A 23,565-nucleotide genomic window follows, 5' to 3' on the forward strand; every position below is an offset into this window, starting at 1 on the left:
TTGGTGATTGGGTGGATAGTGGGTGGTACCATCCACTAAGACAAAGATGTCGGGAAGAGGAGATGTGGGAGATGAGGTGATTATTTCATTTTGGTATGTTGAATTTAAAGTGACTCTGAAACATCCAACTGAAAATTACTGTAGGCAGCTGGACAGAGATCTGGGTCAGAGATACAGATCTGAGTCACCGCATAAAATTAATTCAGAGTTGAAACCAAGGAAACAGATGGATAATCGAGAGAGAGAATGCAGAGCAAGAAAAGATGAGAGCTGAGGACTGAATCTTGGAGAACATCAATGATTAAGTGAGGAGTAGAGAGGGAGACTAGAGAAAAGGTAGCCAGAGAATTTGGAATGAAACTAAGATAGAATTTTGTCCATGGGAGGGAGAGTTTAAAGAAAGAAAAAATAGGGGCACCTGGGTGGCTCAGTCCATTAAGTATCCAACTCTTGGTTTCAGCTCAGGTCATTGTCTCGGGGTTGTGAGATTCAGCTCCACACTGAGTGTGGCACCTACTTGGGATTCTCTCTCCCTCTTCCTCTTCCCCTCCCCTGCTTGCATGTGTGCATGCTTTCTCTCTCTCTCTCTGTCTGTCTGAAAGAAAGGAAGAATGAAAGAAATAAAGAAAAGAAAGAAAGAAGAAAGAAAGAAAGAAAGAAAGAAAGAAAGAGAAAGAAAGAAATGGTGAATGAGTGTCAAATGATTAGCATAATGATTTGGAGTTGGACAGATGTAGGCGCGAAGCCTTTCTTTGCCACTCACTAGCAATGACCCCTTGCACTCACCACTAGAACTTTATAAGTGTTTGTTAAAAAAAAAAAGTTAATAATATTACTTATCTAACAGTAATGGATAATAATAGTAATCTAACAGTTATTTTGAGGATCCAATTGGATAATGTATATAAAAAATGGTTAGCATAGTGCCTGGCATATAATAAACTATCAATATAAGCTTCTTACAATAAAGAAGAAAAATAAGCACTGAAAAGGAGCCATTTACTTTAAAACCTGACCCAACCGCAGTAATTTCAGAGAATTATAAGAGGATATAAATCTAAATAAAATACATCGAAGAGTGTATGTGAGGTGAGGAGAAAGTAGCTTCAGAACTTGGCAGTAAAGATAAGATGAGAAATCAGGTGTGCCAGAAAACAGAAGGAACTGCACATGAGACTTTCTCACCATCCAATTATTTATTTATTTATTTTTAGATAGAAGGAGGAATCTTGTATGTTGCTAAGCTTTGGGGAACTATAGAGAGACACGTTTAAAAAACGAGACACTGAACATCATCACTATTTCAGCCTTTCTGAGACACAACTTTGCACATTTTTTTTAAAGATTTTATTTACTTATTCATGAGAGACACACAGAGAGAGCACGAGAGAGGCAGAGACACAGGCAGAGGGAGAAGCAGGCTCCATGCAGGGAGCCCGATGTGGGACTCCATCCTGGGCCTCCAGGATCAGGCCCCGGGCGGCGGAAGGCAGGAACTAAACCGCTGAGCCACCCAGGGTTCCCATCTTTGCATATTTTCTATCTTTCTACAAACTCTCTACCTTTTTGTTCTTGTTCCAAAGACTTCAAGAAACCCTTTCATGTCTAAACAATATTACTCAAATGCCTTCCCAACATGCGAGGTCTTCCAGATTCTTGCTCTAATCTAGTATTAATAACGTTCTCTCTTTCTCTAACCTGGGGACTCGTCCAGATGAATTTCTCTCCTCACCTGTTCAGAGGGGTTCTTTATATAGCTTCTTTCCTTGTCTTCACTTACCTCTCACTTCTGGCCTACTTTCAGGCCACTCAAGTCTCACTCTCTCCAGAAAGCATTACCTGAAACATTGCACTTTTCAGTGGCCACCTCCTCCTTTCTAACCCTTTTAGAACTAATGTAGAGGTTGTAGACCAGCCCACAAAGTGATTTTTGTTGTTATTGTTTTATTTGAATTAGCTTCCAAATGTATGAATCAGAAATTTTCACATAAAACTCTGAATTTCCAGTTTCTCTTTAAAAATCAGAAGATGTAGTGACAGTAAGTCTGCATCCTCTCCTGGCAAAAATGGGCTGGAGTTTAGTGGTAACAGCTGGCCCTTTTGCTAGGGCACACATTCTAAGTTTTATCCTTGCAGCTACTCACTGTATCCATATATATATGTGCCTGGCTCATGTAAGTATTTGAACTTGTAACCCCAAGTCTAAGCCATTGGCTGGACACTTGGTGGGCACTATCTGGCAGTTATTTATCTTTGCATTTCTCATGTCTTCCAGTAAACTTCCACATGGGAAGTTTCACACCTTTAGGCCCATTTGGGATCCCCCCAAAGCCTGGCACAGCCTAAACATAGGAGTATAGTCAGTGTAAGGTAAATGAGGATGATGATGAAAACTAGTCAGTCGTAAGTAACCATCTCCCAATAAAACCAATTACCTCATACCAAAATTAAGTATCCAGAAAAAAAACTCTATATGAAAAAATAAAACCACCTAAGAAAGCATTGGGAGTCAAGAGGTGAAGGTGGTCCTAGAAAGATTGACTTCAGTGATACCACTTCTGCTCTTGCAGCTACAGCAAGATATTGAACTGTCGCCATTGTAGTTAGCAGGTGTTTGTGATTTCTGCTTAAGGCTTCTTGCTAGAAGCCTCTGTTGGTCCCTCTTATCTCACTCATGTCAGACAGCTGAGACCCAAAGGTGGGAAGAAAAAGAGGAGGGATAATGGATATTGATGATGGACACTGGGTTGAAAACATGTAGGTATAGAAATGGCTTTCAAGAATACCCCTATTACCCACTGTGTGGACTCATCTGGCATTATGACTCAAAGTCGTAGTGCCAGAGGTCATATCTTGATGTAAGTGGCATGTAGATTATGGAGGAGAGGCAAGGTTTAAAATGTATGGAGCCAGAAGCTAGTCTGTGGAAAATTCTTTCAATCATCACACATATAAAATTGTAAGTGGAAGATTCAGTTATCACTAATCCTTGGTTTAGTAGCAAGCATTCGAGATAGGCTTCAGCGACCTCTGCCTCACATTATTCATACCCTGCTGAAACTTACTGCAAAACAGCCTTACAGTGGAATGGGAACTGTTAAAAAGAATAAAGTAGGCCTCTAAGCACTGATGACCCAATGGAAGATATTCAGGATATATTGTACAGTGGGGGGCGGGGGGGTGGGGGGAAGCAAACCGCAAAGCAATATGAGTGGTATGAATAATTTGAGCTTGTTCCTATCTTTAAAATACTGTATTTCATCCATTCTAAAACATATATTCTTTCAACTTTTAACATCTCCGATCAATGGTGTGTCAGAGTTTAATTGGTAGAGGGTTTTTGTTTCAGTTCTAATAAGATGCTTCTTATTACCTTCGATTTGATGAAATAGGATATAACTACATGCAGTATACCAATCAGAATAGAACTGCAGCTTGTAAAGCCCTGGGCTGAAAAACCCTTCAACTGTTTGGCTGGCTTTCTGCTAAACTGAAAAACCCTAGGCATTGTGGCGCAGACGGAAACAGGTTACCAGGAACCTGCCTGATAGGCCTGGTTGACGTGGCAATCGCGGAGCATTGTCATGTAAGGCAGGGATTGTGGCTAGGATTCTAATGTTGTGCCTTCTCACTTTTCCAAAGTGAGACAGAAAAGCCCAAGTCTCAGGAACTGCTCTGACCCATACTGGCTTAGGCCCCCACACCAAGCTGGTAGTTGGCAGAACAAGCCTGGGAGGAAATAAAAGGTGCCTGGAGGCCCATCCGCTTTACTATCAATTTAAAAAATTTAAACCACTCATACGTATTACTTCTATAACCAGAGAAAAAAGTGAATACATTCAAATTGTAAAGTACAGGATAATGTCAATTAGGAAGTGGCCAGGCGACCCCTGGTTTTCCCTTTTCCTGCTCCAACCCTCATGAGCGTTGTAAGGAGCATGAATTATTTTTTCCAAGACAAAAATTTGTCTTAAGAAATCCAGGAGATGCCCCAAGCCCGATCTCACCTCCTCAAATCAAAAGAGGGGCAAGTAGCTCATTTCTAAATGGAAACTATGCACGGTTCAGGCAATTCATTCACGGACCAAATTCTTTGGTAAGAAACACACGAGGGCCTACTGTCCGGTAGACAGCCGTCCCCGCGGCTCTATCGCTTATTACTTCATTTGACTGAAAAACTTTATTTTTTTTTTTTTGACTGAAAAACTTTAAAAACAATTTGAAACCCAGGTTTCTAAAAGCGCGTTCCTCGCAAATGAAGATACCCCCCACCGTCCTAGTGCCTCCCCTCACACGTGACCCTGTGACCCCGGGAAGCCATCTTAAGCCTCGTCTCATAGGGAAAACTACAACTCCCAGAATCCTCTCGCTTTGCGTCGTGCTGGCACTTGTACTGGCCGGGTCTTAGAGCTGAGCCTGTAGCCAGGCGCCATCTTTGACGCTGGCAGTTTTGGATTTCTGCTGGTGTTGCTGCTGTGAGGACGGCGGACGGCAGCGGCTAAGAGAGAAGAAAGACGTGGCAGCAAGCGGGAGTCGGGGCAGTGTCGGCGGTTCGGTAAAGTTTCTGTTCTCTGGTAACTAGACCCGTTTTTTGATTCCCGGTGGCTCGGGGCAGGGGAGGTGGGGGAGAGGGCGAGGGGAGTGGCCGCGGCCTCCCCTCGCCCCTGGGTTGCGGCCTAGTCCGGGAAGTCAGAGCGGGTCCTTCGGCCCCGCCGTAACGGTCCCCTCCCCCACCTCCCGCCGCCGCCGCCGCCCTCGCCTGGGCGAGCTGGGAGCCCCGGGCTCCCGCTCCCAGCTCCATCCACCCCACCCCCACCCTCCCCCACCCACCCCCGCACCCCACCCCCACGGCGCCTGCTCCTTTCCCGACAACCTCCCTCCCCTCCCCCACATCCGGTGTTCGCCAAACCGCCGGAGCCGGAGCAGCCCCGGCAATCCGGCTTGCTCCCCGCTCCCGGAGGGAGAAGTGACCCCAGATCGCTTTCTTCGCGACCACAGTTTCCCTAGTTGAGCAGGACTCCCACTGCCTAAATCAAACTGAGTGCCAGGAGCTGAATTTACCTACTCTCATTCCTCTCCAGGGCCCCACTACTTGGGAGATATTCTCAAACTCCACCGACCTTAATCCGGTATCCTCCACCCCCTCCCGACCTTAATTAACTCCCACCCCAGCCCTCCGCAGCGGAGTCAAGAACAACAGGGACACTTCCGTTCTCCTTGTAGGATTGATGAAACCGTATTGAAGAACACCCCCTAAACTCCCATAATCGGTGCGGATTCCTATGGGGAAGGCCCATGTTGTTGACATCTTGCAGGCCTTGGTTCTGGACCTTGAGAAGGAGGCTGTGGAACTAGTGATAGCGATGCTTTTTAGGGTAAATGTATGTAGGTATTGGGAGAAGGGGAGGGATCAACCGGAAAGGAATGAAAGTGATTTAAAGCTCAAGTTTCAGTTTTTGCTGTTCATATAAGAATTCAACTTATGAGTTACTCGTTTATAGGCAGTAAAGCTTTTCCAGTCTAAAAATATCTGAAAGCTAAATTTGGATTAACTCTTGATACAAACAGTAAATTGAAAATGCAGCTTGTGACCTTTTAAATTTTTATTCTTAAAACACCTTTTTTTTTTTTTTTAAGCCATCCACATTTTTTTTAAATTGTGTTATTTTTATTTAGAGCTGAAAGGGCTCAACTCGCATTTGCTGTTAATGACCAGTATGTGGAGTCTGCTTTATATTCCCAGAATTGACTTTTTGGGGTGTATTGTCAAATCACAGTCCTAAATAACGAATGTTGAATGATGCACTATGTTTTTGTTTAAGTGAAATTTCCTGAAAATGATTTCAGAATTAAGGGAAATTGATGTTGCTACCATGACGCATCATAAAAATACATATTATAAAAGATGAAGGCATTTCAAGGAGATGCAGTTCTTGATGAAGCGGAAAGAACATGGGCCTGGGATTTGGAAGACCTGGCTTCTAGCTGCTTCTAACTCTGTGACTTTGGGAAGGTGGGCCTCAAGTTCTTTTATTCTATTAACATGAAGAGATTGGACTATTTGAAATCTGATTCGGAACTCAGACATTGGAAGGGATCATAAAGCCCTCTAAGAAAAGAGTTTGGGAATGTTCTCCATTGCTGTCACTTTTCCTCCAAAAATAACCTGGCTTGGAAGTCATTGTTCCAAAGGGAATTTGATTCCCCACAGAAATTGGAGACAAGGTAATGCAATTAGAGAGGAACAGCTATATTTCTGCTTGAGTAATAAACCCACTAACAGATTCTGGTACGGATTTTGGAGACAAAGAGAATGAGTGTATGTACCTTAAGTGTACCAGTTTCCTCACTCTCTCCTGGTAGACGATGCAATACTTTTAGTGATGCTGGTATTCTGGGATGTGTTCCTATTGATGCTAATACAGATGAAGAAGATGTGGTAGAGGGAAAGATGGTGGCAGAAGGAATGGATAAAGAGGCAAAGTTGCCTGCTAAAAAGAAAAGAAAGAAGGGTTTACGGATTAAAGGGAAAAGGCGAAGAAAAAAACTGATACTTGCAAAGAAGTTTAGTAAGGATTTGGGATCCGGGAGGCCTGTTGCAGATGCCCCTGCTTTATTAGCTTCCAGTGCCCATGAGCAGGATGAAGAAGGTCTCTTTGAGAGCAATATAGAAAAACAGATCTATCTCCCTAGTACCAGAGCCAAGACCTCCATTGTATGGCACTTCTTTCATGTTGACCCCCAGTATACCTGGCGGGCTATTTGTAACCTCTGTGAAAAAAGCGTTAGCAGGGGTAAACCAGGCAGCCATCTGGGAACATCTACTCTACAACGACATTTGCAGGCGAGGCATTCACCTCACTGGACCAGGGCCAACAAATTTGGAGTCACTAGTGGGGAGGAGGATTTTACTTTGGATGTGCCTTTATCTCCCTCTTCTGCTGGAAGCAATGGAAGCTTTGAATATATGTCTACTGATCCATTAGATGAAAACAAAATGGGTAAGAAGCGCGATAAATCGGTATCTGATGCCCTGAGGGCAGAAAGAGGGAGATTTCTCATCAAAAGTAACATTGTCAAGCATGCCTTAATCCCTGGAACAAGAGCCAAGACATCTGCAGTTTGGAATTTTTTTTATACTGATCCTCAGCACATCTCAAGAGCTGTGTGTAACATATGTAAAAGAAGTGTGAGCCGGGGTAGGCCAGGTTCTCACTTAGGAACTTCAACACTTCAACGACACCTGCAGGCCACACATCCCATCCATTGGGCTGTTGCCAACAAAGACAGTGGTGCAGTTGGAAATGGATTAGATGAGGCTGAGACTGAGAGAAATGATCTCTTAAGTGATCCTCTGCATGGAGAGAAGTCTACAGGCAGCCATGATTTAACAGCTGAGGACCTTAGTGACTCTGATTCAGATGAGCCTCCTGTGTTAGAGGTCGAAAATAGTAGAAGATCTGAGAGTCCTATTCCTGTTGCAGAACAAGACACTCTGACACATGCCCAGGAGGGAGAAACAACATACTCTGAAAATTCAGTCTCAAGTCAAATAAGTCAGGCAATTATTCAAATGATTGTGGAGGATATGCATCCTTACAACTACTTCTCAACTCCAGCCTTTCAGAGGTTCATGCAGATTGTGGCCCCTGACTATAGATTACCATCTGAGACTTACTTTTTCACGAAGGCTGTTCCTCAATTATACGATTGGGTCAGAGAAAAAATTTTCTTAACTTTGGAGAATGTTCAAAGCCAAAAGATCCACCTGACTGTGGACATTTGGACCCATGACCCATCCACTGACTATTTCATTGTGACTGTGCACTGGGTTTCTTTGGAAACTGCACCTTCTTCCAGTAATGGCAGGATTCCCAATTTTAGAAAGTGGGCAGTACTGTGTGTAACAGGGTTGGCCAAAGACTGTTTGATAACCAACATTTTACAAGAATTAAATGACCAGATTGGTCTGTGGCTTTCTCCTAATTTCCTCATTCCTAGCTTCATTGTTTCCGATAATTCCTCTAACGTGGTACATGCAATCAAAGATGGAGGTTTTACCCATGTGCCATGCTTCCTGCATTGTTTAAATATAGTCATTCAGGACTTTTTTTGTGAGCACAAAAGCATTGAGAATATGTTAGTAGCTGCTAGGAAAACCTGTCATCATTTCAGTCATTCGGTTAAGGCCCGTCAGATTCTGCAAGAGTTCCAAAATGATCATCAACTTCCATGGAAGAATTTGAAGCAGGATGAAACTGGCCATTGGATTTCTACCTTTTATATGTTAAAATGGCTCTTAGAGCATTGCTACTCAGTTCACCATAGTCTTGGTAGAGCGAGTGGAGTTGTGCTCACCTCCCTTCAGTGGACTCTTATGACTTACGTTTGTGATATTCTTAAACCATTCGAGGAGGCCACCCAGAAAGTGAGTGTCAAGACCACAGGATTGAATCAGGTGCTACCCCTAATCCATCATCTGCTCCTTTCTCTGCAGAAACTCAGAGAAGATTTTCAAATAAGAGGTATTACTCAAGCACTCAATCTGGTGGACAGTTTATCTCTGAAACTTGAAACTGATACCCTATTGAGTGCCATGCTCAAATCCAAGCCCTGTGTCTTAGCTGCTTTGTTAGATCCTTGTTTTAAAAACAGTTTGGAAGACTTTTTCCCTCAAGGTGCCGATTTAGAAACTTATAAGCAGATCCTTGCAGAAGAAGTTTGCAATTATATGGAATCTTCAGAGGTCTGCCATATTGCAACCTCAGATGCTGCTGGTCCCTCAGCCATTGTAGGAGCTGATTCATTTACCTCATCTATAAGAGAAGGCGCCTCCAGTTCAGGGTCTTTTGATAGTTCAGCTGCAGATAATGTTGCCGTTGGAAGCAAAAGCTTCATGTTTCCTTCTGCCATAGCAGTAGTGGATGAATACTTCAAAGAGAAGTATTCAGAGATCTCAGGAGGTGGTGACCCTTTGATTTACTGGCAAAGGAAGGTGAGCATATGGCCAGCTTTGACCCAAGTTGCCATTCAATATCTAAGCTGCCCCATGTGTAGTTGGCAGTCTGAATGTATCTTTACTGCAAATAGCCAGTTTCATCCAAAACAGATTATGAGCCTGGACTTTGACAATATAGAACAGCTGATGTTTTTGAAAATGAACTTGAAAAATGTTAACTATGATTATTCTACGTTGGTTCTGAGCTGGGATCCTGGGAATGAAGTTATTCAAAGCAACGAAAAAGAAATATTACAGTAATTTCTTTTTCATTTGAAATGGGCAACTTGTTGCTGTTACTGTATTCTAATTGCTATAGTTATATATGGTTATACTAATTATTCATACACAAATCTGGGGAAATCTGAAAACACAAAACGTGAAAACGTGCTGAAAATTCCTCGGAGGTAATAATGCTGACAAAGTGAAGATTAAAAATTTTATAGTAACTCAGTGTAGCTGTCTCTTGAAATTTTGTTTATATCAATTAAGAGAAAAAATTTTTTAACTTAAAAAATATAGTGCAGCATTGAAAGGCTTTAGGCTATTTCTGGCTGGTAGATTGAACATATAATTGGTTTTAAGTAAAAATTTCTCCCATCGTGGGAGGTTTGATTGCTCTGAAACCAATGAAATTGAGGTAAAAAAGCGGTATTTTTTCCCCTCTCTCCCATTTTTCTATTTCTTTAAAAACCCTGATCCATACTTAAAGCTTGGCAAAAATAAAACTCAAAAAATTTGGTAATTTCTGATTGCCTCCTCATACTGGTCAGCTTTATCATTTCAACTTACTGAGTGTGATAGAGTTACCCTTTATATTTAGGGATTGGATCGATGTAAAAAAAAAATCAGGAAAAAATTACTTTTAGTGTTTGGATTGCCTTTTTTAACCTTCAGAAAATAGTGTAAAACCAAAATAAAGATTGTATGGGTACTTTTTACAAATTCATGAACAAATGATATAATAAAAAGTTTACAAGAATTGAAAAAGCTTGACTAGGAAGTGGAATAAAAGCCCCAGGAGCATACTTTTGACACAGTGTCTATTTCCCAAAGAATGTTTCTCTAATTCTCTAATCTTAATTAAATGCCTTTACATATACATGTTGAATGATCCATAATACTGTATTTTTAACTTTGAGTTGGTTTTTTGGCTTCTAATCTTAGCTAAACATAAGCAGTCAATATTTTCAGGTCTTAGGAATCATTGCCTCGCTGGTAAAATTAGAGAATTGATCTCAGTGATCTTTAAAGTCCCTTTCCACTCCTAAAGTATGTCTCTGTGGTTGAGTGGGAGGCCAGGAAATGATGACTTTTAGTAAAAGTCTATTACAGGTTTCAGACTGAATAACTAATGTAAGATCCCAATTTTTCCTTTTTTTCATTTTAGATTTGGGGATATTCCCTGCCCAAAAATTTCCTGGAAAATTGACTAGTATTAAGTGTGAGTAAAAGGTGTCCACTTTTTTTTAAGTTTTGATTTTAGTTTTGTCTTGGATAGTATTTGGCAAGATTTAGCCTAGAGATTATGTAGTATTTATTACATGAGAATCAAAATTGCTTTGTTACGGGGCTGGTTTCAAAATTTAGAACTCATTTCTATGTATCAAAATCGTTTTTTTTGTTTTTTGGGTTTTTTGTTTTTTGGGTTTTTTGTTTTTAATTCTTAAATGGTAAATGTACCATTGTGAAATGAAATTTCAACTCCAAAAGTTTACCCTTTTACTAACTGGAGTAAGTGAATAGTTATAAAGTCTTTAGTTGTAGCCATCACTTGTTAAAAAAAAAAAAAAAATGAAACCAGGCTGCATAAGCAAGCCTTTGCAAGGCCAATATTGAATGTCACACCAGTGACACTGGTGTTGCTATAAAAGAAGAAAAAGTCTTCCCTTAGATAGAAGCTTTCTGTATTTTGACAGTGCCAGTTCAGGATGGCTATAATGCTGCTCTGCCTTCTACAGCTTGCTGCACCACTCTGTAGTTACTCAATAACTATACGTTTCTATCTTTTTTGGTTAAACACTCCCTGAAGATGATAAAGATGATAATGATATACATACATCCGTATTATACACATTGATTCATGTGTAAGGATTTCTCTTCATGTTTATTCTGTGGGCTGGGCAGAATTTAGTGTAACGTTGATACACATCATGATACTTTGATATAAGAGTAAGTTCACTATTTTCATAATGAGCCCAAATCTGAAGGCTTTTGTAGTATATTTTAAAAGGGAAAACTTAACCAAATGTTTTATTTCTACACGTTTGTGTATATGTGTGTGTGTGTATAAGCCAGTTAGTATATATGTATATGTATATTATATACATAAAACACTTTATATTTTTTCATACAAGTATGCTTTTATTATACAGATAATAAAGATGGGGGAAGGTTTCTGTTTTTTTCTTAATAGGTGAAGAAATCTTGAAGACCAGAAATTGGATCTTATTGAATTTTGGTGTTCTTTTTCTTTTTTCTTTTTCTTCTTTCTTTTTAAATTATATTGTTCGGCTATGGAAGATGGATTTTTTTTTCAATATCCTTTGACTCTGAAGTTCATCTTTAAATGAACTCTCTTTTTGTTGGTTTTTATTTTTGTTTTTGTTTTTGAGGAGATAACTAAGCCTAGCTTGTCTCCAGTCTGACAAAGGTTATTCGAACGGACTTAATCTCCCAGTAGTTGGGAGATGTTTTAAAAACACGTCCTGTGTTTGAATTGTGGCTGAGAGGTTTCCTTGGCAATGTGAGGAGGAAAATTCTTTCTGCCCCATTATTATTAATTCATGGATTGAGTGTTGATTCGACCTACAGGCGTAATAGATTGGAACTCAGTGAAGACACAGAGGTTCCTGTTGAGAGCAACCAGCTAATGTAAGTGTGGAAATGGTTTTTTTCTCATATAAAGAGTGAATATTTTTATAATTTAACGTATAATTTTCCTGGATCAGTAAGAAATTAAAAAACCATTGTCAAGATATTTTTTTCTTGTAATCACTTACAAGCTTTTGGTTTGGGGATGGAAACATTTCTTTCCCTTCCCCTTTTTTTTTGATAGTACATGCACTTTATAAAAAAGTATGCCAAGGTAGAATCTCCCTGTAATGATTCCATTTCCTCTTAAAGAAGTGTTATCCATAGTTTATCATGACATAGTTCCACATCCATGCACATAGCTGTGCCTTATCTGTTTTTTTTTAATGACAAGGCAATATTACTTTATATGGAAGTACTATAGTTTAATATCTCTCTCATTAATAGACATTTGAGTTTTTGCCCTTAAAAATAAAAATAGCCCACATCCAATAACAGCCCTTTGTGAGCAATTTCCCTAGAACCAATTCTCAGATGTAAACTTGTAGGATTATTACAGTTCTCTAAAGAAGTTGTATTAGTTTATTGAGTAATTAATGATGTTTTTTGATTTGTAAAAGTTCTTAACATTATTTTTAGTAAAAATACTAATCTTTGGTCATGTTGCTGATTGATCTTCTGCTGTGTTTCTCATTTTATGTAGTCAGATCTATCAATTTTATCATGATTTTCAACATAGTGTCGTGCTAGGAAATTTTTTTTTCCAACCAGAGCTGATTTAAAAAAAAAAAAAGAAAAACACTTTTTTTCCAGTACTTGGATGGTTATGTATTTTATATCAAAAATGTGATCTAGAACTACCCTCTGATCCAGGAGTCAACTACTGGTATTTACCCAAAGAACGCAAAAATACTAATTGAAACAGATACATGTACCTTGATGTTCATTGCAGCATTATCTACAATAGCCAAATTACGGAATCAGCTCAGGTGTCCATCAATTGATGAATAGATAAAGAAGACGTGGTATATATGCAATTAGCTATAAGAAAGAATGAAATCTTGCCATTGCAATGACACGGGTGGAGCTAGAGAATAAAATGCTAAGTGAAATGAGTCAGAGAAAGATACATGATTTCATTCATGTGGAATTTAAGGAACAAAGGAACAAAGGGGAAAAATGAGAGAGAGAAGCAAACCAAGAAACAGGCTCTTAACCATAGAGAAGCTTATGGTTACAAGAGGGGAGGCGAGTGGAGTGGTGGGGATTAAGAGTGCGCTTGTGATGAGCACCGGGTGTTGTATGAAAGTGTTGAATCACTACCGTATATACCTGAAACTTAATATTACACTGTTAGTTAACTAACTGGAATTTAAATTAAAAATTAAAAAGCAAACGTAATCTAGGGATTGAAGTTATATGACATTGCCTTTCCTTCCCATAAGCATGGTCAATAAAGTTGTCAAACACTGCTTTTTGCTGAGCTCAGTTATGAATTCAGAATCTTCTTAGTATAGTACTTTAGTTAGTGAGCTGAAGCTTCTTTGCCATCTTTGCTTTTATTCTCCTAGAACCGTTTTGTTTGAGGTACATGGTTGTTGTTTTTTTTTTTTTTTCCAAATGGGAGGCCAGTTTTTTTGTTGTTAATTTCAAATGCTTTTTTCACAAATTGCATTTATTCATGGACTTGCTTAAATTCTGTTATCTTACACTCATTTGTTTGAGAATATTATACTTAAATGGTATATTTCACAGATCCTGGCTATTAGAATTTTTCTTTCTTAGCTATTCTTTTTAAGATTTATTTATTTGTTCATGAGAGAAAGAGACCAAGAGAGAGTGAGAGAGAGGCAGAGGGAGAAGCAGGCTCCTTGCAGGGAGCCCGATGTGGGACTCGATCCTGGCTCCCGGGATCACACCCTGAGCGGAAGGCAGGCACCCAACCGCTGAGCCACCTAGGCATCCCTTTCTTAGCTGGATGATTTTACAGTCCATCAGGTTCCAATAATAAACTGTTTTCATTTGATGTATATATTATTTGGAGAAATAAGCTGCTTTAAGTCTCTACTCCATTCTGTCTCCATTATCCAGGTCTTTTGTACCTTAGTAGCTTCAGAGTTTTTCAGTTTTTAACTTAATGTAGGTTTTGTATACTTCTTCATTCTCTTCCTATATATTTTATGCCTTTATTATGAATGAGACTTTGTTACCAAGCTAACACATAGGAAATTTACCAATTTTTTAAAAATCCCTTATTAAATATTTTTTAGTTCATTTCTAGATTTACAAGCATATAATCTCTGCAGGTATTAAATTTTTTGCCTCTTTTCTCATCTTAATACCTTTCCTAATAGCATGTGCTAAACTCTGCAACAGTGTTCACAGATGGTGGAGACAATAAGTGCTCCGTTTTTGTTTGCCTGGAATGAGGTCACCTCCAGTGTTTTACTGTATTGCTTGTGCTGATAGTTTCTGATAATTGAGGGCATGTATGCTAAAGAGGTTCCTTATAATTTACTAAGTTTTTGTCAGGAGTAGATGTTGCCTTTTACCTATTTTAAAGCCATTTTAACTTCAAAAATACCATTTTAAATCCTTTTTTTTAAAAAAAACATGTTTTCTCTTTTGAAATTTTAATATAGCAGAGTTTTTGTTTTTTGCACCTCTTTACTCATTATGTTTATTAATGTAATGAGTTTTTCTTTTTTTTTAATGTTAAACCACTTGGTCCTGGAATAAATGTTTTTTGATCGTGTGATCTTGTTTTTTTTAGTATACTCTGGTTCAATTAACTTTATTTTGGATTTATTAGCTGTATCATAAATAAGATCTCCAAAGCAGTTGTTTTAAAACTTTTTCAAAAAGCAGTGAAATAGTGAAAGTGAATTTCTTTTTCTCAACTTAGAATACTTCAATGTATTTCAAGAATACATGGAGTACATAGATAATATACTTGTTGAGACTTTATGTCTAAAACTTCTTCCAAGTCCTGAAATCTTGAAATGTAGTTTGATTTTTCTTTTTTTTTTTTTTTTTTTTTAAGATTTATTCATGAGAGACACAGATAGGTAGAGGGACATAGGCAGAGGGAGAAACAGGCTCCAATGCTGGACTCGATCCCAGACCACGCCCTGAGCTGGAGGCTGACACTCAACCACTGAGCTACCCAGGCGTCCCTGAAATGTAGTTTGAAAGGCAAAATCTAAGGTCATAATCTTCCCTTTAAATTCTGTGCATAGCATTTTGTCTTTTGGCATTTAGAGATTCAAATGATAAGTCCGATATCAAGTCCGATTTTCTTCCCTTTGTTATCAGTCTACTTTTTCCTAGAAATCTCTGTGATTCTGTCTTTACCCATTGGAATTTGAAATTTTCAGCATATCTCTGATATAGTAGAGACGTCCACGTTTTGTTTTGTTTTGTTTTAAGCAATCTGTACACCCAACATGGGACTTGAACTCACATCTCAAGAGTTGCAACTGAGTCCACCAAAGGAGCTAGCCAGTGCCCCAGTAAAGATATCTTTAAAGAAATTTTCTGCCTGGCATTTGATGAACCTCCTTTATTTTTTTTTTTTAATTTTTAATTTTTTTTTATTTTTTATTTATTTATGATAGTCACACATACACACACAGAGAGAGAGAGAGAGAGGCAGAGACATAGGCAGAGGGAGAAGCAGGCTCCATGCACTGGGAGCCCGACGTGGGATTCGATCCCAGGTCTCCAGGATCACGCCCTGGGCCAAAGGCAGGCGCCAAACCGCTGTGCTACCCAGGGATCCCTGATGAACCTCCTTTAATTTAAAGACTCAAGTTTAGTCGGTTTAGGTAAAATTTGTTGTATTTTATTATTATCTCTACCAGTTTCATTCCTTCCTTTTAGATTTTCCATTGTATAGAAATTGAGTTTCCTGGAATTATTTTCATGTTCTATACCTTTTCTCTTGTATTGACATCTTTCTGCATTCTGGGAAATATCCTGACAGTATCTTACAAGTCAGTTTTTGTGTTTTTCATCAATTTATTCTGGTATCTATAAGTTGTATTGAAATCTCTTTTGGGTGGCTCAGTTAAGCAACTGACTTTTGTTTTTTTAATTGGAGTTCGATTTGCCAACACGTAGTATAACACCCAGTGCTCATCCCATCAAGTGCCCCCCTCAGTGCCCATCACCCAGTCACCCCATCCCCCTGCCCACCTCCCCTTCCACTATCCCTTGTTCATTTCCCAGAGTTAGGAATCTCATGTTCTGTCACCCTCTCTGATATTTCTCACTCGTTTTCTCTCCTTTTCCCTTTAATAAATCCCTTTCACTATTTTTTATATTCCCCAAATGAATGAAATACAATGTTTGTCCTTCTCCGATTGACTTACTTTACTCAGCATAATACCCTCCAGTTCTGTCCACGTCAAAGCAAATAGTGGGTATTCGTCATTTTTAATGGCTGAGTAATATTCCATTGTATATATAGACCACTTCTTTATCCATTCGTCTTTTGATGGACACTGAGGTTCCTTCCACAGTTTGGCTATTGTGGACATTGCTACTATAAACATTGGGGGTGCAGGTGTCTCAGCTTTTCACTACATCTGTATCTTAGGGGTAAAAATCCCCAGTAGTAAGCAACTGACTCATGATTTCAGCTCAGGTCATGATCTCCAGGTCCTAGGATCCAGCCCCACATTGGACTCTCTGCTCAGCAGGACATCTGCTTCTCTCCCTCTTCTCCCTCTGCCCCTCCTGTGCACACATGTGGGTGAGGGTGTTCTTTCCCTTTCTCTCTCTCAAATAAATCTTAAAATCTTAAAAAAAAGTTTGGGAGAAGAGGTGAGAAATTCAAGTTTTCCTATTTTTTGAACTTTGTTTTGTTTCCGCTCTTTTTCATAGCAGTATATTCACTTATATCAAGCTAGGTCCTTTTGATGTGGAAAGGGACAGAGGAAAAGGAAGAGAGAGGATCTTTAAGCAGGCTTACACCCAACCTGGTACCCAACACCAGGCTTGATCTCACATCCTGAGATCCTGACCTCAGCTGAAATCAAGAGTATAGACATTTAGGGCAGCCTGGGTGGCTCAGCGGTTTAGCGCCACCTTTGGCCCAGGGCCTGATCCTAGAGACCCGGGATCGAGTCCCACGTCGGGCTCCCTGCATGGAGCCTGTTTATCCCTCTGCCTGTGTCTCTGCCTCTCTCCTCTCTGTGTTTCTCATGCATAAATAAATAAATCTTAAAAAAAAAAAAAAAAACTATAGACATTTAACCGGCTGAGCCACCCAGATGCCTCTTCATACCTCTCATCTTGTATCCTTTAAAGCCCAACTGAGAGGGACGCCTGGGTGGCTCAGCAGTTAATGCCTGCCTTCGAACCCAGGGCATGATCCTGGGGTCCTGAGATTGAGTCCCACGTTGGGCTCCCTGCATGGAGCCTGTTCTCCCTCTGTCTCTGCTTCTCTCTGTGTGTGTGTCTCATAAATAAATAAATCAATAAATCAATAAATAAATCCTTAAAAAAAAATGAAGCTCAACTGAGAACATGACCATTTTATTTATTTATTTTTAAAGATTTTATTTATTCATGAGAGAGACAGAGGCAGAGACATAGGCAGAGAGAGAAGCAGGCTCCATGAAGGGAGCCTGATGTGGGACCCAATCCCGGGACCCCAGGACTGCGCCCTGGGCCAAAGGCAGATGCTTAACCCCTGGGCCAAAGGCAGATGCTTAACGCTAAGCCGTCCAGGGATCCCAGAACATGACAATATTAAAAGAATTTCTCCCTTTTTGTATGTTAATTCAAGGATGGGATGGGAGAGAGGTCAGTCACTCATCTTGGTTTCCTGCTTTCACTGTTGAAAAGTATTCAGGGGGATCCCTGGGTGGCGCAGCGGTTTAGCGCCTGCCTTTGGCCCAGGGCGCGATCCTGGAGACCCGGGATCGAATCCCACGTCGGGCTCCCGGTGCATGGAGCCTGCTTCTCCCTCTCCCTGTGTCTCTGCCTCTCTCTCTCTCTGTGTGACTATCATAAATAAAAATTAAAAAAATAAAAAAAAAAAAAAAAAAAAAAAAGAAAAGTATTCAGGTTTCCTCAGCATCATTGACTACTTTTGTTTCCCCTTTTAAAATTTAAGAAATAATGGAGGCACCTGGGTGACTCAGTTAAGCGGCTGCCTTTGGCACAGGTCTTGGGGCCCTGGGATTGAGCCCGTATTGGGCTCCCTGCTCGTGTTGGGCTCCCTGCTCGGCTGCCAGAATGTTTCTCCCTCTGCCCCTTCCCTGCCACTTGTGGACTGGTGCGAGCATGCTCTCTCAAATAAAATCTTTTTTTAAAAAAAATTTAGGGGGGCACCTGCTTAGCTTAGTGGTTGAGTGTCTACTTTTGGCTCAGGTCATGATTCTGGGGTCTGGGATCAAGTCCCGTATCGGGCTCCCTGCAAGGAGTCTGCTTCTCCCTCTGCCAGTGTCTGTCTCTTTGTGTGTGTCTCATGAATAAATAAAATCTTTTAAAAATTAAAATGAAAAAAAATTAGGGACGCCTAGCTGGCTCAGCGGTTGAGGGTCTGCATTCGGCTCAGGGTGTGATCCTGGGGTCCGGGAACGAGTCCCACATCGGGTTCCCTGCTAGGAGTCTGCTTCTCCCGCTGCCTATGCCTCTGCCTCTTTGTGTCTCTCATGAATAAATCTTTTTTTTAAGATTTTTTTATTTTTTAAGATTTTTTTTATTCATGAGACACAGAGAGAGAGAAAGAGGCAGAGACACAGGCAGAGGGAGAAGCAGGCTCCATGCAGGGAGTCTGACATGGGACTCCATCCCGGGTCTCCAGGATCACGCCCTGGGCTAAAGGCGGTGCTAAACCGCTGAGCCACCCGGGCTGCCCTCATGAATGAATGAATGGATGAATGAATGAATGAATAAAAAGAAAGAAAGGAAAGAAAGAAGAAAAGAAAAAAGGAAAAGAAAGAAACCAGTATTCATCTTGGTTTTGAGTCTTTGCAAACTTGTAGTAGTAGTGATTACTGCCTTTTTTTTTTTTTTTTTTTTTTTAATGTCTAGGAAGAAGTATTTTTGGCCATTTTCTTGAACGGCAGTTACATTCTTTTTTCCCCCCTAGATAAAGATAAAAAAGTTCAGTGTGGGGACGCCTGGGTGTCTCAGCAGTTGAATGTCTACCTTCAGCTCAAGGCGTGATCCCAGAGGTCCAGGATTGAGTCTCACGTCGGGCTTCCTGCATGGAGCCTGCTTCTCCCTCTGCCTGTGTCTCTTCCCCCCGCCCCTCTCATGAATAAATAAATAAAATCTTTATAAAAAAAAAAAGTTCAGTGTGTAAAACAGATCCATGAAGTAACTGTTCTGTTGAGATGTAAGCAAAACTGTGTCCCCCTGCACAGCCATGTGTCTTTGGGAATTTTCTTACCTCCCAGGGAATTTTGCAAAGCCTACTTTTTTTAATGCAAAACAACAACAATAAAGAAAACCCTAACATATAACTCATCTGTTTTTTACTATTTCATAGGGTAGTACCATTGTTGAATTAGTAGGTTGGGAGTTCCTGAAACCAGCAACAGTTTCATATTAGCTCTTTGGGAGGTTGTTTTCGGGAATGAAATAGACCCCTAACCTCCCCCCCCCCCCATTTTTTTTTAAAGATTTTATTTATTCATGAGAGACAGAGGAGAGGCAGAGACACAGGCAGAGGAAGAAGCAGGCTCCATGCAGGGAGCCCGATGTGGGACTCGATCCCAGTCTCCAGGATCATATCCTGGGCCTAAGGTGACGCTAAACCACTGAGCCACCAGGCTGCCCTTTTTTTCCATTTCTAAAAGATTTTTCTGTGTGAAATTTTTTCATTCTCCTCTTTTTTTTTTTTAAGTATGTATATATGTATGTATTCATTCATTCATTCATTCATTCATTCATTCATGAGATAGAGAAGCAGAGACATAGGTAGAGGGAGAAGCAGGCTCCTCACAGGGAGCCTGATGTGGGACTCTATCCCCAGACCTGGGATCATGCCCTGAACCGAAGGCAGATGCTCAACCACTGAGCCACCCAGGTGTCCCTTTCATTCTCTTCTGATTAATACTTTTCCTTTTTGCATGTGTCATTATTTGAGTATACCTTAGAGACTTGATCGTGTTTGAGGCAGTTTCTTAACTGAGTTTTGATGTATCCTCCATTACAGAATGCATTCCTTGTGTTTAGAGTCAGGGAAATCCTACTAGTGGACCAGTGAGGTGCTATTAAAGGTCCAACCCTTATCCTATTCTGTAGTGTATCAGTGATGGGGCAAGCCAGTAAAGGCAAACTTGAATTATTTATTTATTTATTTATTTTTAAATTTTTATTTTTATTTTATTTTTTTTTAATTTTTATTTATTTATGATAGTCACATATTATTTTTATGATAGTCACAGAGAGATAGAGAGAGAGGCAGAGACACAGGCAGAGGGAGAAGCAGGCTCCATGCACCAGGAGCCCGATGTGGGATTTGATCCCGGGTCTCCAGGATCGCGCCCTGGGCCAAAGGCAGGCGCCAAACCGCTGCGCCACCCAGGGAATTATTTATTTATTACTGTTTTTTAAGATTTTGAGAGCATGAGCAAGGAAGATGGGCAGAGGGAGAAGCAGACTCCTCCCTGAGCAGGGAGCCTGACATGGGACTTGATTCCAGGACCCTGGGATCATGACCAGAGCTTAACCCACTGAGCCACCCAGGTGCCCCAGGCAGACAAATTTTTTATTATGTCTGTGTTGCATTATATTAGAAAATTTAATGTTTTCAGCATAAAACAAAATAATAGCCACCTATAATCCTACCATCCACTCTGGTAGTAACTACTACTAACATTTTGGTCTTGTTCTTCCAAACTTCCTGTTGCTTCATCTTCACTAGCATTTAGTGGTGTCAGTGTTCTGGATTTTAGCCATTCTAAAAGGAATTTGCAATTCCTTAATGACACAATGTTGAGTATCTTATATGTTTATTTGCCATCTGTGTGTCATCTTTGATAAGGTGTCTATTTAGATTTTTTTGCCCATTTCTTAATTGGTTTATTTTCTTATTGTTGAGTTTTAAGTGTTCTTTGTATATTTTGGATACCAGTCCTTTATGAGTTCTGTGTTTTGCAAAGATTTCCTCCCAGTCTTGTCTTTCTCTTAATAATGCCTCACCAGAAGACCTTTAACATTCATATTTTCTAATAGTAGTTTCTTCTAGGCTTTCTCTGCCAAGCGCTTCAAAACTCTTCTAACCATGACCCGATTTCGAAGCTTTTCTATTTTTATATATTTTTTCAGCTGCACTCCATTTCCCAGTACTAAAATCTGTAATATATTGCATATTACCTCATTAAATGGATGTACCATAATTTTTTAAAACCCCAGTTTTTGAACATTTAGGTGTCTGGATGTATTTTCATTTAGAAGCAAAGCAATAGTGAACTTTCTTACGTATTATTACCGCGTGTATTGGTTGAATGTTTCCTTCAAGATAAATTCTAGAAATGAATTGCGAGTCAAAGTGTATTGCAAATTTTAAAGGTTTTAGTATGTGTTTAGTGGCAGACTCCTAATTCTTAACCCAGGGTGCTGACTTCAAGGCTGGTTTTTATTTTGGCCTGCTTTTCTTAGATTAGGATTATTAATTAGTGGGAGATATTCAGTTTTATTTCATTGATTTCAAGTTGTAGATCAGTGTTTCTGAAACTTGGTCTTTTGATGTTTGAGTTTGCAGAAACTCTTTCCAAATTCTGGCATGTGCTTGTCATGTGTTTTTACTTTTGTAGAAGCTTTCTTGAACACTTCAGTGTGGGGGGCCAGGGTGTGGCAAGGCTTGGGGGTGGGGGGTATTGGTAGTTTTGTGTAAGCACTGTTTTATGGGAAGAATCTCAAGGGCGACTTCTGTTCCTTGTTATAGATTGGTGTGCAATCTGTTAGCCGTCTTCATTACATAAGCTAGATCTATAGATGTATTCAGGGATGATTGTTTCAGTTATCCTAGTGAGACCATTTCCCCCATCCATTTATAATGAAATATAAATATTTTGAAATAAAAATGCTTGTAAAAATACTGGAACTTTTATTAGATGAAAAAATTAGTTGTCAGCAATGTAGATTCAGCAAATACCTTGTGTAAAATGACATAGTCCCATTCATGATCTAAGATGGAGATCATTTATGGAGTTAGTGGTTATTTCATCTTATGCTGAAGCCATTAACAAGCACCATGGAGAATACAAAAGAAGGGCATGGCTGTCCTTAATAAAAGTTTTACATTATAAATGAGAATGTATAATGTGCACTTAAGAATAAAATATTAAAAAAAAAGAATAAAATATTAATCAGGGTTCACAAAGTTTTGTGTAGGCAAGTACATAATACAATTAAAATTTGGTTTTAACAGTGTGATCTTAGTTGAGATGCTTTGGAGGAGGAAGTTAGAATAATTAATCTGAAGTACTTTAATGTCTTCTCATTTTAGGATTGCATTTTAAAGACGATTTCTGTGATTGAGTTGTCTTTTGGAAGATTAAACCCATTTCAAGAGGACTTGGAGCTGGTCCTCGCCTTGAGGAAGCAGTGGCTTGTTTTCAGGAAGCCACTTTTGATCTAAGGATCTACCCAGCATGCCTAATCAAGGAGAAGACTGCTATTTTTTTTTCTATTCTACATGTACCAAAGTAAGAATTGGCATTTTTAAAATCAGCTATTTCTGCAGTTTCTCTAATAAGATTTGATAAGATTTTCCCACTATACTAAGTTTTTATGTTTTGTTATGCTCAACCATTTATTATCTGTTACTATTTTCTTAGTACTCTAGGAGAATTCATCATTTATCCTTTTTTTCCTCTTCATTTATGTTCTTCATATCCTACAAATTTCACAAAAATGAAAAGGTTCACAGCATGTAGTCATCATTCACTGTTCTCTTATTGGTAATTAATAATCTGTTAATAATTAATAAGTATCTATTATTAATTATCCCTGTTCAAGGTGCCTATGAAGCACTTTGGCCTCACTTGTAAACTTTAGTTTTATTTACTTTGTATTAAATGAATGGGTGGATTGTATTGTACTTCTAGGAACTGTCATGGGTTGAATTTGATTTTTTTCTTCACATTTCTGCTGAGTAATAAAACCGTTCTTCTATATATGCTTTTTCAACATTTTTCCTTTTTCTCTATCAAAACTTCCTGTTTTTCTGCTTGATTCATTTGCAGCTCCATACGGATTTATCCACTTTTCTGTTATTTTGTGACTAATTCTGTAAGTGTATATATTAGAAAACCTTCTGAAATCATCTCAGTGCTATGTTTAAAATGATCAGTGTTGAGCAAAGCTCTGAGCATATATAGCATTTTGTTTCAGATATTATCATTGTAGAAGTATATAGTGAAGCATAGAATTGTACTAAAATCCTAATCTATTAACTTTGTGATTTTCCATCAAAAGCTAGTTACACAATTCCAGATGTATGAATTGGTTTTGAAGAACTGTAAAATATATTTGTAAAGAGTACCTCTTTAAATACTCCTACTTACCTTTTCAGCCCATCTCTTGGCTTATGTCACTTACGTTGTGAAATCAAATGAAGGATACTGTCAAGAAATAGGCCATAGGAAAGGATAAATTTGTTGACCTCAGATTGTTATTGTCTTTCACCTCAGTTTTCTACCTTGTCTGTCTCTCCTTACTCCTTCATGTTTGTCTGGATGCCAGGAAAGTGTTACAGTGCACACTTTACTTAGGATCTATTTTGG

General features: G+C 39.4%; 3 protein-coding genes across 38 annotated transcripts in view; all 3 read left to right on the forward strand.

Annotated features, from left to right (window-relative positions):
• The first annotated feature begins 4,368 nt into the window (after positions 1-4,368).
• ZC3H11A (zinc finger CCCH-type containing 11A) overlaps positions 4,369-23,565 on the forward strand; it is a 45,920-nt gene continuing 26,723 nt past the window's right edge. The window contains exons 1-5 of one of the 36 annotated variants that reach the window (XM_072759294.1): positions 4,379-4,555; positions 5,224-6,013; positions 10,389-10,442; positions 11,813-11,872; positions 22,287-22,485. In XM_072759294.1, the coding sequence (XP_072615395.1) occupies positions 22,432-22,485 (54 nt within the window). In that variant the 5' untranslated portion in view covers positions 4,379-4,555; positions 5,224-6,013; positions 10,389-10,442; positions 11,813-11,872; positions 22,287-22,431. Of the gene's footprint in view, positions 4,575-5,081; positions 6,014-10,388; positions 11,873-22,286; positions 22,486-23,565 lie in introns of those variants that run through there. The other 35 variants (XM_072759283.1, XM_072759295.1, XM_072759301.1 and 32 more) reach the window with 35 other exon arrangements.
• ZBED6 (zinc finger BED-type containing 6) lies at positions 6,070-10,046 on the forward strand. Its single transcript, XM_025991448.2, has one exon. It carries the CDS (start codon positions 6,314-6,316, stop codon positions 9,257-9,259), a length of 2,946 nt encoding a protein of 981 aa, XP_025847233.1. The 5' UTR covers positions 6,070-6,313; the 3' UTR covers positions 9,260-10,046.
• Positions 10,930-11,028, forward strand: LOC140599070 (uncharacterized). The gene has a single exon (XM_072759307.1). The coding sequence runs from the start codon at positions 10,930-10,932 to the stop codon at positions 11,026-11,028; it is 99 nt and encodes a 32-aa protein (XP_072615408.1).

Source organism: Vulpes vulpes, chromosome 5 (assembly GCF_048418805.1).
Source record: "Vulpes vulpes isolate BD-2025 chromosome 5, VulVul3, whole genome shotgun sequence".
Lineage (NCBI taxonomy): Eukaryota > Metazoa > Chordata > Mammalia > Carnivora > Canidae > Vulpes > Vulpes vulpes.